Source organism: Coturnix japonica, chromosome 2, assembly GCF_054131305.1.
Source record: "Coturnix japonica strain WE chromosome 2, WE-NBRP24, whole genome shotgun sequence".
In the NCBI taxonomy this organism is placed as follows: domain Eukaryota; kingdom Metazoa; phylum Chordata; class Aves; order Galliformes; family Phasianidae; genus Coturnix; species Coturnix japonica.
Genome location: NC_140664.1, coordinates 64,035,209 through 64,050,615, shown reverse-complemented (window position 1 = coordinate 64,050,615; position 15,407 = coordinate 64,035,209). Strand labels below are relative to the sequence as shown.

Below are 15,407 nucleotides of genomic sequence, written 5' to 3'. Positions count from 1 at the left end.
GGCAACTAATGAAAGAAGAAAAAGCTAAAAGCTTTATGTGTGATGCATTTAAGGATACATTTACGCCTGAAATGCGAGTATAGGGAATACAAACTAGATCTAAAAGCCTTTATAAAGTCAAAACATCTGTCAAGAATGTTGTTATGGTCATGGTTATCCTTTCTATACGTTTCAGGTTTTTTTTGTAGGTAGTGCTTCCTTCCTGCCCACAGACTTTGCCTCTTTCTCACCTTCTAAATTTACTTATTTATTTTTAGGAGTGTAATCTTTTCATTTAATCTTCCCAGTAATCTTGGTGGCACTTTTTTTGCCCCTTTCTGTAAATACGTTAGTTAGCATATGCAGTGTTCTTTACTATAATGATTGTGTTTTGCTCTATAAACTAGATGACCGTTTATGTATATTTGCTGTTTGTTTATTAGGGTGGGGAGACCCTGCTTCCTTTTATGTTGCTGTGATTTTTCTTTTGAATGGACTAATGATGTCACTGTTCTTCATATATGGCACATACCTCAGGTAAGGCAGTTGAGACTTAGTTATTTAGTTGATGTTACCAGTTTGCTTTTACAGTAAAACAAAGAAAGTAGACGATTTTGAGGATTTATTGTTTGTTTGTACAGTATATTGCAATAAAAATACTACAACATTATCACTAAAAATTAGTGATCAGGATCAGGACAAATAAGATTATTTATTAAAATATATACTGATGCTACAAAAACTTATAGGAGATTTCAGTGAAGTGGTATAGTGTTGATACCACTAGGTTGTGGATAGAACTAAATACTAGAGAGTTTTAAAATCAGTTTTTGCATCTTTGTGCTCTTAATGTTATCAGTGTAATTCATACTCATAACAAACAAACAAACAAAAAATACATTGAATGATGCTGCACTTTTAGCCAAGACTGGAGTTTTTACAATGCTTTTCTTCCAATAATACTGAATTTCTTTCAATTTTAATATAATGGAAGGGTTAAAATATTTTGGAAGATAATATGTTATTTTTCAGACATACTTCCCTTTTGCAACGGATTTCTGTTTCCAGTATCTGTCTTTTAATTTCAGGAACTGCAAGATTCTTTCATATATGAAATAGGCTTCGTGTTCAGCAGAAAAATAGAAGCAGAAATATTTGTACCTCTATTTTCATTTGCGAGTTCTGCAGAAATGCAGAAAGCTGCTATGTTTTCCTCTGATAGATGTGATTGTTTTTTCTCTTCTTTCCCTGGCTTCACTGCCTTGTGTTCTTTTGCTCTCACTCAAGCATGAGGTGAAAGCTCAGATAAAGAATAGTATATGGTGGGAGCTGAATTGACAGTGAAAAGAGGAAGTCGGCTAGTGTAACTGTCGGACATTTTGGGGTAAAGAATGTAGTTTGTGTTCCCTAATGTGGAAAGCCAATCTCTCACTTTTTGAGGAAGTAGGTGAACTTTGGATATTAATATCATTAACTTGCCATGTTTTTTTAAAGGAAGATGTATATAAAGCCGTGTTACATATATTAGTGTATTGAAATCAGTACTATCTTAATTTCTCAATGTTTTCCTCAAATAATTATTGAGTGTCTTAAGCAGGTCAATTGTAAATGTAAATAATCTACAATTTAGGTAGTTAAGATGACTAGAATATAGAGTACTTTCAACTTGTAAGCCACTAGCTTATGGGATTATGAAAAGCAACAATTGACTATGCAGCTTCCTCCATGTAGGATTTTGTCCTTATTTCTTTTCAAGACATTTATATTTGGATACCAGATCTAGATGGCTGCTTAGATATTGCATGGGTTCAAAGGCTCCTCTAAGCCAAGGAAAGCCAGAGTCCTTAAACTTTCCTTGAGGGTGTGAAAAATAAAGGAACTGAATCTGGAGCAATGCCTTTCTACTGTTGTGAAGTATGTAATCTTATGAATTGGTGCAGATCTCTCCCCTAAAGCTAATTTTTAGGGATTTTTGTGACTTCTGGTAGGCTTTATCATAGTGCCTGGTCATTCAATCTTGGGAAGCCATCCTCTAATATTATCTAACTGGCCGTACATGATGGAGTGACAGCATTGATGGACAAAGCATGGGCAATTGATGTTGTCTACCTGGACTTGTGGAAGGCCTTTGATGTGGTCCTGCACCACCTCCTTATCTTTAGATTGGAGAGACATGAGTTGGAAGGGGGGATTATTCAGTGAATAATTGTTTGGAAAGTCACAGCCAGGGTGGTTGTCAATGGCTCTGTGTCCAGGTAGAGGCTGTTGATGTGTGGTGTCCCCCCCAGGGTCTGTCTGTCAAAAGGAAGGGATGTTCAGGTTTGGATATCTCAGTACAGAATGGGCGTCAAAGTTCTGGAGCAACAAGGCTTCTGGAGGGCTTGGAGAATATGCCCCCATGAGGAGAGACTTAAGATACTGCTCTGCTGGGGCTGTTTAGTTTTGGGAAAAGGAGGCTGAGGGGAGACCTTATTGCTCTCTTCCAATATCTGAAAGGTGCTTAAAGTGAGAGGGTGGAAGTAATCAAAGTAATCAACACCTCTCCTGTGAAGACAGCTGAGCGAGCTGGGCTTGTTCAACTTAAAGAAGAGAAGGTTCTTGGGGGGCCTCACTATGGCCTTCCAATATTTAAAGGAGATTATAAGTGTGAGGGAAATAAACTTTTTTATAGGGATAGATAGGACAAGAGGGAATGTATTTAAACTAAAGGAGGGGAGATTTAGGTTAGATGTTGGATGATATTTTTCACAGAGAGCAGGGTGGTGAGATGCAGGAAGAGGCTGCCCAATAAGTGGTGGATGTCCCATTCCTAGAGGTGTTCAATGCCAGGTTGGATGGGTTTCTGCGCAGCCTGATCTGCTGCCTGTTATAGGAGTTGGCAACGCTGCCCACTGCAAGGGAAATTTGAACTAAATGTTCTTTGAGGTCCCTTCCAACCCAATCCATTCTGTGATTTCTGAGTTTGTTAGCAGCAGTCATCTCAAGCTTATGTATTTTTGTAGGTGTTTTTTTCCCCCTGTATTCATGAAATGTATCATCGTTTTATTCCAGCCTTCATGTGCCTTTAGTCTCTTTGCAGCTGGTAATAAAAGATGATAGTATAGTGGAAGACTGCTTTCTTATCATTATTTTCTAATCTAGCTTGTGTTCTCACATCTATGCATGCTGTACTCTGTTGTTCAAGGATTTCAGCTAAGCAGAAATGTAGTTGCATTTGTCAGAGTAGTTGTTTTAGAACTGTTTTTGATGGTTACGTCTCTTAGCCAGTTTTTCTCCCAAGTTTAGAAGATAATAGATAGATAATAGAAGACGTAGTATGTCGCTGTCCTAGCACTCAGTCTGTGTATTGCCAGTGTTAAGAAGGGGAGCCTTTAGAAATAGCTGATGAGATTGGTTAGCTGTAGTGTGAAACTGCAACCACTGCTTAGTCAAAGACACTTTGGAATTTTCTTGTACGGTTCGTCAGCTTCAAATTTAGGAACATTCTTTCTTAGGAAAATTGAAGGTATATGCTGAAAACTTGTTCTGAGATTGTTGTCATTTTTTTAATTTTTTTTTTTAAATGGACAAATAAATGGTATTTATATGTTAAGCACTTTATTCGATTGTAAGATTCTTCCCCATTCCTTCCGCTCTTGCAGTTGAAGGACAATGTGTAAAATGACTGTGAAATTGTGCATCTCAAGGAGCTACCAATAAATTTCCTGCATCTCTTTCTGCAAGTACTTCTTCAGCATTCTGTTTCTTGCATGTTCATAAACAATGAATTAGTTCAATTCCGTAAATGCTTTCTTTAGGCTTCAGCTAATGGTACCTGGGAATCAAAGTTCTTTCAGTATTCCATGCCTGATTCTACTAGACAAAGAATTAACTGTTCAGGTTACCTGGAGTTCTTTAAAACAATAATATAGATTTATTAAATAATTTGTAAGTTTTTAAGCATGGGCGGATGTAGCTTCCTAGTGTGTACAATCTTAGTGTGGTATGAGAGTTTCAATAGGAAGTGTTATCATCTGTCTTTTTATATTGGCAGTAGGAAGGGTTGACTTCTTTATCTCCTATGTTATAGCATTGCATTGTTAGAAAATAACCAGTCTCACTCTGTACAAAATATAACTCTCTGTGAAATAGAGAGTTATGTGTTCACTTCCTTTTCTGGAAAAGATGCAAAGTGCATTTCCCTATTCTGAGCTAGAGGTTATCTGATCTCATGTGGTAGAATAACAGGCCTGATAGCTCTAAAGCATTCATAATGTAATAAAGACCTTCTACACTATACTTAAAGTGTGTCCAACCAATAGACCTGCTTAACTGTAAACTTTTAACATTATAACATGATTTTTAGACTGCATAGATGACAGTGGAATACTTTTGGGGGAAGAGTACATGCAGTGCAGTGGTATGTATTTGATAAGTGTTTGTGCTGTTAAGACCACATCAGTCAATATACAAATAATAATCATCTCATTGAATGTGTGGTAATTAGCTATTCCAAGCATGCTAAAGGTGGGTTTATGGAATATGCATGTTTTACTTAGATTAATTCACTTTTTCTCGGAATATGTAGATTTGACGAATTGTGTATTTAATGGCTTCTTTGTTTGGCATGAAAGTAACATAAGTTAAATGTTCTGTGATAAACTTTAAAACAGATAAAAGTAGAATTCAAAGCGTTAGTATGTATTTGTAAAAAAGAGTTTTGTTACTTAGGTATCAATGATACTACGTATTTCATATGCGACTCAAGACAACTCCTCTTTGTTCAGCACAGCCCAGACAGGCAGGAAGGTTGGACACCCATGCTTTGATGTTTCTTCATGATGTCAAAGCTTTGTGGAAAACTTGAAGGCTTTTATTTTATTTTATTTTATTTTATTTTATTTTATTTTATTTTATTTTATTTTATTTTATTTTATTTTATTTTATTTTATTTTATTTTATTTTATTTTATTTTATTTTATTTTATTTTATTTTATTTCTTTAAGAAAACTTTTTAATTTTGTTTCTAACACTAAAATAGATTTATTTATTTAAATATTAAGCATATTCATTTAATCATTTTGGACTTAAGTGCTGATGCTTTTAGTATTTGCAGAATTAAAGGTTATGTTTTATATGCAAGAATGCACGTTTCCTGGAGATTGTTTTAGCACTCAGCTGGTATCTTTAATCCTAGGACTCAGTGATTCTGTTTGGTCTGCATATTAGTGATGGGTGAAGGATCTGAGAGGATGTGAAGATTTTGTTGTTTTTTTTCCCCTTAATCTTGAACAGCTGGCTGATATTTTTGTTAAGCAGCAAAAAAAAAAACAAAAAACTTTCTGTCCAATTCAGAGTAGAAATGCAAGTTTTTTCTTCACAAGAAGGTTGCTTGGTTTGTGTCACAGAACACTGGTAATAAGGTTTTATCTGTTTGAAAAGATTTGTTATTTACTGTTATTTTCAGGTGAGAAAAACTAAGCACTGTCTTGGGTTTTAGTGTTGACTCCGCGATGCTTGTTATTCAGCGTGTAAATCTGATTTATTTAGAAACCTATAATAAGTCCTTTAGGGCTTAAAAAGCTTCTACACGTCAGTGTCACAGTACTTCACATAAGAATTAGGCTGTATCTTACATCAACTCTTTTGTATGAATTCATTTTTATATGTGTTTGTGACCATGCTTGGTTAGATATCCTAATAAGATCTTAGGTTCAGACCACTATTTGCAAAGATGTCCTGTGAGCGATTGTGCATGCAGGTTCTAAAGTTTTCTGATGGTTGTCTTAGGGAAGAAATATTTCATTTATGCTGCTTGGGATTTAAAAATAAACAAAAAATGCTATGCGCTTCTCAGCACCAAGTGCTACATATAGCAGATTAAGCACCAGAAATCAAAGGCTGTAATTAGTAGGTCTCATTTTTATGGTTGATGGTAATGATCTAAACCAAAGCTTGTGACAGGCATGATAGCAACTTCACAAGTAATTTACATTAAAATTAGTGCTTTGCAGAAAAGAGTTGCTGTATGAAGAGTTGTCTGCTCTGGAGTTAACACTAGCTGTCTAGCTAGTCTTTTAATACCTTTTCTGCAATGTCGATTATTTTTCTGTGATGCCCAAAAGCGTTTTTACTTTCCCCAGTACACTTAGGTATAAGTAAATACTCCACATTTTTGGAGGAGCATCAGCTGCTAAGAAGTTCTCTTGTATTTATATTTCATGTTCTTTTCACAGCGGGAGCCAGCTAGGAGGCCTCATTACCGTGATGTGTTACTTTTTCAACCATGGAGAGGTAGGTCTACCATCTTATTTTTCTTCTCTCTTTCCTTAAAGAAAGTTGTGTTGCTGATCTAAATGGGAGTGAATGTAAAAGGCTAATAGGAATGAGACGTTACTGAATGCAAAATAGGTTGCAACTTGTATCATGTATAGCACTGTAATGTGTCACTTTAGATATAAAAATAAATAGAAATCAGAAAGGAAGTATAAAGCGATTCTGAGGTTCAAATCTCAGCAGCACAGGTTCAAGTTTAAGACCCTCAAAATCCTTCTTCCCTGTTTCAGATGCAACTGGGCTTAGATATATCACGTGTATAAGCCTCAGAAACAGTGCAAGTTTTCTTTAGATTGCTCTGTATCTTATCTGAAATTCATGAATATACATAGAGCAAATAAACCCATGTACTACTGACATTCTTTTTTTTTTATGATAATTTGGAATTAATATTTTATCCTTTGCTAGAAAGCACTGACATTGTTTTGCCACACTATGGCACAGTCAGATCTGTTGTCCTACAGGAAACCCTGTAAGAGAGCTCTAGTCTCTCTTTAGATGACAGGAAATACATATAAATCTTTCACAATGATGTGTACTAATTTTGATGGTAACTGGCATGCAGCTTTGCATTTATTTTACATTTTTAAACACCTCTTATACACTATCTATTTAACATGTTTGTGAAATAACAGAACAATAAGCAGGTAATCAAAAGGTAGTGGTTCCGGTAATATCTTTGATAAAACAATATTTTTTAAATGTCCTTAAGATTCTGGGAATCAAAGTAGAAGGGACATGATGGTATAAATGTGCTCTAAGGTTTCATAAATTCATTATCGTCTATGTTAAGATTTTGTCCTTCGGTAATAAAGCAGCTTTTTCTCATTTCTATTGTGAATGTACTGAAAGCCATTTTCTTCCCATTTTATGTCAAAAATGTCCTGTCCTTGAAATATTTTCTTCTTCCATAATGCTTATGTCCAAAGCTATGTACTCAAAACAATTTTATCCCAATTAGCCTTCATGTAGGGCCTCTGAATGGACCAACCCTTTCATTTTCCTCTCTTAAGATAGGAAGTTAGCAGGCTTTCTCTCATTTGCCTTTGTATATTTATTCCTTTTGCTACTTAGACAGTCAGCTTTGTTTTGCATGCAACATAAGATAGGTAGAGGGACTTAGGTGTTTTCCGTATTGAAATTGTTCAGTTTATTTCAGATTACATCATGCTCACTGATAGCAACAATGGAAAATGGTATTTCAGGCCATGGGAGAACCTCCCTCTCTCCCGCAGGTTGTGTTTGTATGTTTCCTGGACACAGGTTCAATGCTATCTGTCCTACAGTGATAAATCACTATCTAAGGGAAATAGAATTAGACAAAGGAGAAAGGGTAATACTATTGTGCAAGCTACGTTTGTATAAGAAAAGCTGCAGAAATAATTTCTCAAAGCATGCTTAGTAGTTTTGCAAAAATTTTGCATGCTAAGTAGGATAAGCACAATTCTCTCTGTTGCAACAGTAAGTAAATACAATTTGAAGATGTGTTTTGTTCAAACTAAGTATTGGGTGAAAGCTGTCCAGGTGCTAGCTATGTAGTTGTAATCAAAGATTTCTCTTACTTTTACTTGTAAACCTTGGATTTGAAGTGATTGTATTTCCTTTGCCCAGACTTAGAGTGCTTTGGTGTGTGGTTTTCTTTTTTTTCTAAACAACAGATTCAACTCAAAGTATAATTTCCTGCTGGTAGACTGCATGTGCATCTGAAAGAACACTGTGTAAAACTGAAATAATCTGAAGGATATTATTTAATCATATAGGAATGTAAATTTAAGATGGAAAAATAGCATAAATTAGTGTTCCTAACTTTGAGGTTATAGATGACCAGTGACGTGTGCATGCATTTGCTAAACAGCTGAGTATAAGGGGTCAGAACAGTGGTGAAGTAGGTGAGCTGTTTGCCACAAACCCAAAGAAATTATTGAAGAAGATATTCAGTTGAATTAATTGCATTATCTTAGGCTTCAGTAAGCTAAAGAGTGAAGGAAACAATTTAGAATAGCTTTTTAAAGTTTGTTTGGTTTTACCAGCCTATTCTGGAGAGCAGATTTTATAAAATGTTCTGTCTAGATGCTGCTAGAAATGTAAAATGTTTGTAACCCAAGTGACTCCAGTGTGTTGAAGAGTATGTTGGTTTTTCCTCTCCCTACTTACATTGTCCATGTAAGTGTGGCAAGTGACTGCCTGAATTTGGGAATGATGTCAGTTACCTGAATGACTTGTTAAGGTCAGCAGAAGCAGAGACAAGCAGAGACTCTCCTGGCTGTTTTCTTGGATGTTCTCTATCTGTCACACTTAATTCTGGAAAAGTAGTAATCTGTCTTTTAGTTAAACACTGCATCATAGACCTCGAGTCTGAAAGCTGCATCCTTTCTCCTTCTCTTTTTTGTGTCCTGTCTTGCTGGTTTTCTTCTTGTGAGGTTTTTTGTTTGTTTGATTTTGTTTGTTTATTGTGCTGTTGGCTTTTCATTTTCTTTGGCTTGTAAATAAAAGCTTATGTAGTTTGGGGTTTGCTTTACTGAAGAATTTTTGGTCTTTCATTTTCAAATACAGATGCATTGCTTTATGAAAGTACAGCACCAAACATTATCAGCTAACCCAGTTCTTATCTTTAGTGCACTCGTGTCATGTGGACTCCCCCTCTTCGTGAAAGTTTCTCATACCCATTCCTTGTGCTTCAGATGTTGCTTTTGACCTATATTCTCAGGTACCTCTCAATTTATACTTAGCTTCTTACAGTGAGTTAAAAAATGGAATGTGGGAGGAAACATATCTAAATGTGTTTATTTTAGATATTGTTATGCTGTAGGAGTATCATTAACATAGAAACTTTCCTGTGGCTGTTACATTGCAGATGCTGCCCTGGTAGAGCTGTAGTCATGTTACTCATGTTACTCAAAAGGAAATTTTTTCAACTTGAAGACATAGTTAAATATCAGAATTATTATGTTGGGAAATATGTCTGAATTTAAAATAAATAAAGAAAGAGAATTTTTGGTTGATGTCACTTCTATCCCATGGAAAACAAGCTGATACTCCATGAATTGGTTTTGACCCTCTTGGAGAGTGGTACGTTGATTGCATTTTAGAGTGGTACATTGATTGCATTTAGAATAAGCTTATGCTATGGAACAGCAGATGCAATAGCACCCATAAGCTATTACGTTCTTGAAATTCATATGTGTTTATTAGTTCAGTCTTTGAAGCAATCTAATGATAATAATGCAGGGATGCCCCTGAGTTCATTAGTCCTGCTTTTCTGTGGTTGTTTCTGGCCTGCAGTGTGATTGTGTCTTGCTTTTGGTTTGAAAAATAAGCATGGTTGTTAATACTAAGGGTTTTCCACTGAATTCTGTTGCATCAGATTTGCAGTGTATTTTTGTTATAGCTGAATTTTGCATATTTAACTGCAGATTTTCCTTTATTTGGTCATACTGACTTGTAATTATTGATGATTAAAACAAAAATATGTCACTCTTATTTGTCACTAACTTGTGTTTCTAGGCAAGAAAAATGATATATGCTATTTAAAAAAATATGAGAAATAGTTTGTAGAGTGATTGCAAGATTCTTTATTTGAATGGTATCTGTTCATTTAAGATTAAATAGTTAATGGAACAACAAAATGTGAAATTAAATTAGGATGATCCCAGTGTGTGTGTTCTGTATGTGTGTATATATATATATATATATATATATATATATATATATATATATATATGAATATATGACACTTTTGATGAGATAGATGTGCTAGTACTTCAAATCCTGGTGTGTAAAGTAGTAATGTAGCTTGTGTACCTACCAGGGACCAATGGAGAAGCAAGACATTTAGTCTAGCCATTTCAGAAGGAGAATTCAAAAGACTGACACAACATTTTAAGACTTAAAGATCTTCATTTAGAGTTCCTACTTCAAGAACCAGTTCTGTGTATGCTGGTCTTGTGATGTAGTGTAAGAACTATCTTTGAAACAGAGTCTAGAATATGTTAGATTCATGCTCAGCATGACTTCCAGTAGTTAATTTCAAGGCTTTTTAGGAGAAACTGAAGAAAATTTTACAGAATTTGCTGAGACTATTGTAATCTCTATGTTGGGTTTGGGATCTTTTCAGCAGAATATTTATGATCTCCTAATCTTTTAGAGGTTGCTTTGTGAATTTTGAATGGTGCCATGCTTCTAATGTGATCTCTAAGCTAGGTCTAAATTGAAGTAAATAAACAAATAATAATTCTGCAGGATATGGAAAACAGACTATTTTCAGTTTAAGGTGAGTTTCATGTATTTGTCATCACCCTGAAATCCTCTGTTAGGATCTTTGGCAAAAAGTTGTGGAGAGGAGACACGGAAGAAATGAGGGAATGCTAAAAGAGTGAAATCACTGTCAGATATAGAGAATTATAAGAATAATTGTGATTCTGGTTGAAATAAAAATAATTGTTACTTGACTGCAGTTGCTGGAAAATGGTGGACTATACTGAATGCTACAGGTTGACTTCCTGCATTACATGCTGCCAGAAAAACATATGCTTGGAATTGTAACTCATCAAAACGTTACAAAAACAATAGTTCTATTCGTAAAGTTAGGGAAAAATGATACTAAATTTACTTGAGCAACGTTACTTTTCATAGATTGCTATTACTTGCTAACTCCCAAGGTGACTTATGTTTTCTTTCCATTCACTGTTTAACTTCTTGATAATATGCAAATATCTGTGTAATTTAACTTACTGATACGTATTCTGTCTCTTTTTCCCAAGGATTCCGAATATTAATAAAGGAAGCTTGATTGCACTGTGTGTTTCTAATATCTTTTTCATGCTTCCCTGGCAGTTTGCTCAGTTTGTTCTTCTAACTCAGGTAAGATCGTATTTACCTCTGTGTGGCCTTTTTGTTTACTTTAAGCAAATTGACTATTTTGTACAGACAGGCATTGAGTTTACAATTATCCTGATGCTTCCATTTCAGCCAGACTTGCTGTCAGGCAAGATTCACCCCATTTATCACACCAGCTTTTTTCTAGTCTTTAAATTTGAGGTTGCTCCATTTAAAACTCATAGTATGGTGTGTACCAGGACTAAAAAAATTCCTTTTTCCTTAAAAGCAACCTTCAGCCTAGGATCATTACATTAAAACAAGTGCAGAACATAAGAAAATTTTGTACACTGAAATAGAAGAATAAAAAAGGCATTGATCTTCCATTGCTTTGGGGTCTTCAAAGTTTTTTAGGTAGAGCAAAGTTTGCATGGCATGTGATAGCTGGCATAATTTTGCATGGTTTCCTACTAAATTAAAAAAAACCTGTCAGCAATGGCATAATTGTACGGTGTGAGAGCTCATACAGTTGAGGTAACTTAGTTTAAGTTAACTGCTGAAACATAGTAAGTGCGAATGTAAGCAATAGGTTACTGTCATGCAGCACAACTTTTTAATGTTTAAGTTTACTGCAAAGTAACCTTTTTTTGTAAAACCTGTCCAGGTCTCCATACCTTTTCACTTGTCTGTTGCACTCAGAAGAGGTGTTGATTTTGTTGAGTTGATGTTTTTGAATAATCTGTATATACTGTGTATGCAAATTTTCTAATGGGAGATGAGGAAGCCCTTTAACTATATGAGGTATTGTGGATGTTCTCATGCTTTGCTGAAGATGTGGGGTTAGATAATGTTAGTTAATGCTTATATTTGTGTTTTGTTTTTGTTTTATTTTTAATCTGTTTTCACATGGGTGAAAGATGATGTGTTCAGTGCTGTGTTGTGATGACTTACATTTTTGTAAAGCTGAATACTTGCTCCTTGGGTGCTTGAGTATGTTTGATAACTGTTATTAAGAGCAACAAAATTCGTGTTTCTTGAAAGAAGCAGTTATAAAGTGTTGACATATTTACTTAGCAAAAACAGTAGCAGTAAAGGTTTGTGTATGATTGTTTGACTACTTACATTTGTGTATGAATACACATCTGTTAGAGCAACTTGACCACTGCAAATTGTTTTAACTTTTTTTTTTTGCTTTTGATTGCAGATAGCTTCATTGTTTGCTGTGTGTATTATGGGTTATATTGACGCCTGCAAATTACAGAAGATACTCTCTGTTCATATGGTATAATATTTTTTTTTTCCAACTTAAGTCCTATCAAACTGTTCAGAACTTCAAAAGACATTGTGTCTGAAGTGTTTTCCTTGGTTATAAGGTGATTGAAAAGACATTAGAATAGAATGTTCAGCTGGAAGGGACTGTCATATATCAGCAAGCCCAGCAGCCTGACCATTTAAAAGTTAATCAAAAGCTAAAGCACCTTAATGAGGGTGTTGACCAAATGCATCTCAAACACTGGCAAGTCCAGGGCATCAACCACCTGTTCTCCAGAGTTTGACCGCCCACACGGTAAAGAAATTACTCTTAGTGTCCACTCTGGCTCTCTGTCAATGGCTTTGGGCCATTCCCACCATGGAATACTTGTCCAGGAGCAGAGCCTGACACCGCACTCTGCTTCCCCTCCTCAGGGAGTTGCAGAGAGAAGTGAGGTCTCCTCTCAGCCTTCTCTTCTCCAGGAGGACCCAAGTCCAGTCCATTCCAAGCTATTGATGATTGCCCAATGTGCCAGTGTATTTAGATCCCTTTGCAAGGCCTCTCTTTCCTCAAGAGAGGAAACAGCAATGGATGGAGGGGCCTGGATTTCAATATTTGATCTTAAATGTGTGTATTGCAGTGACCAAAATGATGATCTGTTCTATGCATTGGGATTTCCAAACTCCAGAACCATTTTCAACCTAAAAACGTTGTAAAAGTATTGATTTTCTATCTCTGCTTGTTCCATGAATTCAAAGATGCATTCACAAACAGCAGATTACACTAAGTAATAGAGCACGAGCAATAAGAAGTTGAAAAAGTAGTATTCATTTCATGCCTTTAGTTAGTGGAAACAATAAATGAGATGTTTGCAAGTCAAAATTAGAAAATCTCTACTAAAAGTGGGTTTTGAAAACTACTGAAGTCTGGGTTTTACAAAGTTGTTGCAGCTGAACTATTTTGGAGGGCTGTTTAGAAAGGATGACAAAAAAAAAAGGTATCAGTCTGGGGAGGGGGATTGATGAGAACATCAAGAAAGGCAAAAGATGACCATAGGTAAAAGACAACCAAGCTTCAAGATGACACATCTGAACTGGAAAAACAAAGTTAAGGAAACGATTGAGTTCTGCTGCCAGGAATTTTTGTTCTTTGATGAGAGATTATGGCCATATATAGGAAGATATAAACAACTTTTTTGAAGAGTTGTGTCTATTTTTAAATACACATTTTTGCTAAAATTTTGCTCTGCAAACTTAGTGAACGGAAAGTGAGTGTTCACCACATGAAAGAAGCTTTGAGCTCAACTGTTTCACATTTTCCTCCATACTCTTTGAAATGTGGTAATTGGTAAATGAAAGGCAGTCATAAGTTCTATACAGCTCAATTCCAATTTAAACTTGGGACATCAAGCATGTGTTCCAAGTCACGCTTAAAAGGAAAATGTGCAAATAAGCATCTCAGCTTAGTAATTTTTTCGGTGGAAATGGGATGAAATGTTTGTACCTCTTGGCTTACATCAATAAATGTGTGATATTGATGACAAAGTGCTATAAAAAGCCTAAATTCAGGTAGATAAATATCTGTGTTATATAAGAGAAATCTTAATAAGGCTGGGTGAATTCCACCCCCTATTTTTTATTGAAAATTCAAGTCTAACTGTGGGGAAAAATATATACAAAAGGCTGTATATTTCATTAATAACTATGCTATTACTTATTAATGTGCATAGAAAGAGAAGGCAGAAATTGGTAGTTATTAATAGTTTGGAAAATAATGAAGCTTGCTTTCTCGTAATAAGAAAGCACAGTAGGAGGTCTGTGTGGTGTATAAAAGTTGTATTTCAGCCTTGACTTTCAGCCTGCTATAGCTGTGCATGTGATCAAATTTCATTGAATTTGATGATGATTCTCAGTTTGGAAGAAATAAAGCAACAAACTTGTTTGTTCATTACTATGATAGATAACGGAATGGTGATATTTCTTTTAGTTATTGCATTAAGTTAGGAATAACTTCCAAAATATAGCTGATATATCAGGTGAGTTTGTCCTGTGGTCATTATTTTTATCTATATGTGCTTCTAAGTATAAATTAATGTAATGCTCTATACATTTCTGTCTGTCACAATTAAGTCATTATAATCAGTGTTTTCAGAACAACTTGCAGTGTTCTGAATATCAAGTTGTTTGTGATAGAGGGCAATTTCTATATTTAGCAATTATTTTCTATTTTAAATTTAATTTTTCTTCTTTCAGGTGTCTCTTGTCGTGTGTTTTATTCTGATGTTTGGTAATTCAATGTTATTGACATCGTATTATGCTGCATCTTTAGTAGTTATCTGGGTAAGTTATTTAAGGACAACAAATCATAGGACATAATAATGTAATGCTGTATGATTTTCTTTGTGTTGCTGTAAACTGTTGCATTAGACAAAAATTTTCAGATGTCAAATGGTTTTTAAATGTATTTGGTGAATGAATGAATACTAACTGAAAAACTGCACATTTTTTTCCACACCAGAGCTTCTTCATAAGGGAGACTGAGTTAGGGCTCAGCTCTCTTTATTTGAGGTCAGGTTAAATTTTACAGAATATGCACTTTGGTTAACATAGTCGTAATATTAGGCCAAAGTAATTTCTAAAAGGCAACATGAGCAAGGAGGAGTTTTGTTTTAAACGCTCTTATGTCAGTTGTGAAAGTGCAAATACAGTACAAACAACTGTGGTGTATGCAACAGTAGTTTAAAACTGTTTGAAACTGCTGAGCCATACCCCAAGTGTGAAGTTACTCAGTGAAGGCTCATCGTGTTGATTCACTCTTTTCATTTTGACTTGAAAAAGAAAAATCAAACAACAACAATAAACAACTCCCCCAGTGGTTGTTTTTAGTTTCAGAATGTTTTTTCCGAAGGGAATTATGTACATGGGAAAAAAGAGTTAAGATGGAGTGAATCTTTCTGCTTTAGCCTGCTACAAAAAAATCTCAATTCCTCAGTCTTTTTGCCTCTCCTGGAAAAATATGGGGCTTGATGTTTGCCATTTAGTGGCAA

General features: G+C 35.1%; 1 protein-coding gene across 3 annotated transcripts in view; it reads left to right on the top strand.

Annotated features, from left to right (window-relative positions):
- The window catches only part of DPY19L1 (dpy-19 like C-mannosyltransferase 1), a 44,498-nt gene that overhangs the window by 12,419 nt on the left and 16,672 nt on the right, over nt 1-15,407 (top strand). For all 3 annotated transcript variants that reach the window (XM_015855064.3, XM_085537684.1, XM_085537685.1), the window contains exons 7-12: nt 423-516; nt 6,195-6,252; nt 8,910-9,001; nt 11,055-11,154; nt 12,314-12,391; nt 14,614-14,700. In XM_015855064.3, the coding sequence (XP_015710550.2) occupies nt 423-516; nt 6,195-6,252; nt 8,910-9,001; nt 11,055-11,154; nt 12,314-12,391; nt 14,614-14,700 (509 nt within the window). The remainder of the gene's footprint in view (nt 1-422; nt 517-6,194; nt 6,253-8,909; nt 9,002-11,054; nt 11,155-12,313; nt 12,392-14,613; nt 14,701-15,407) is intronic.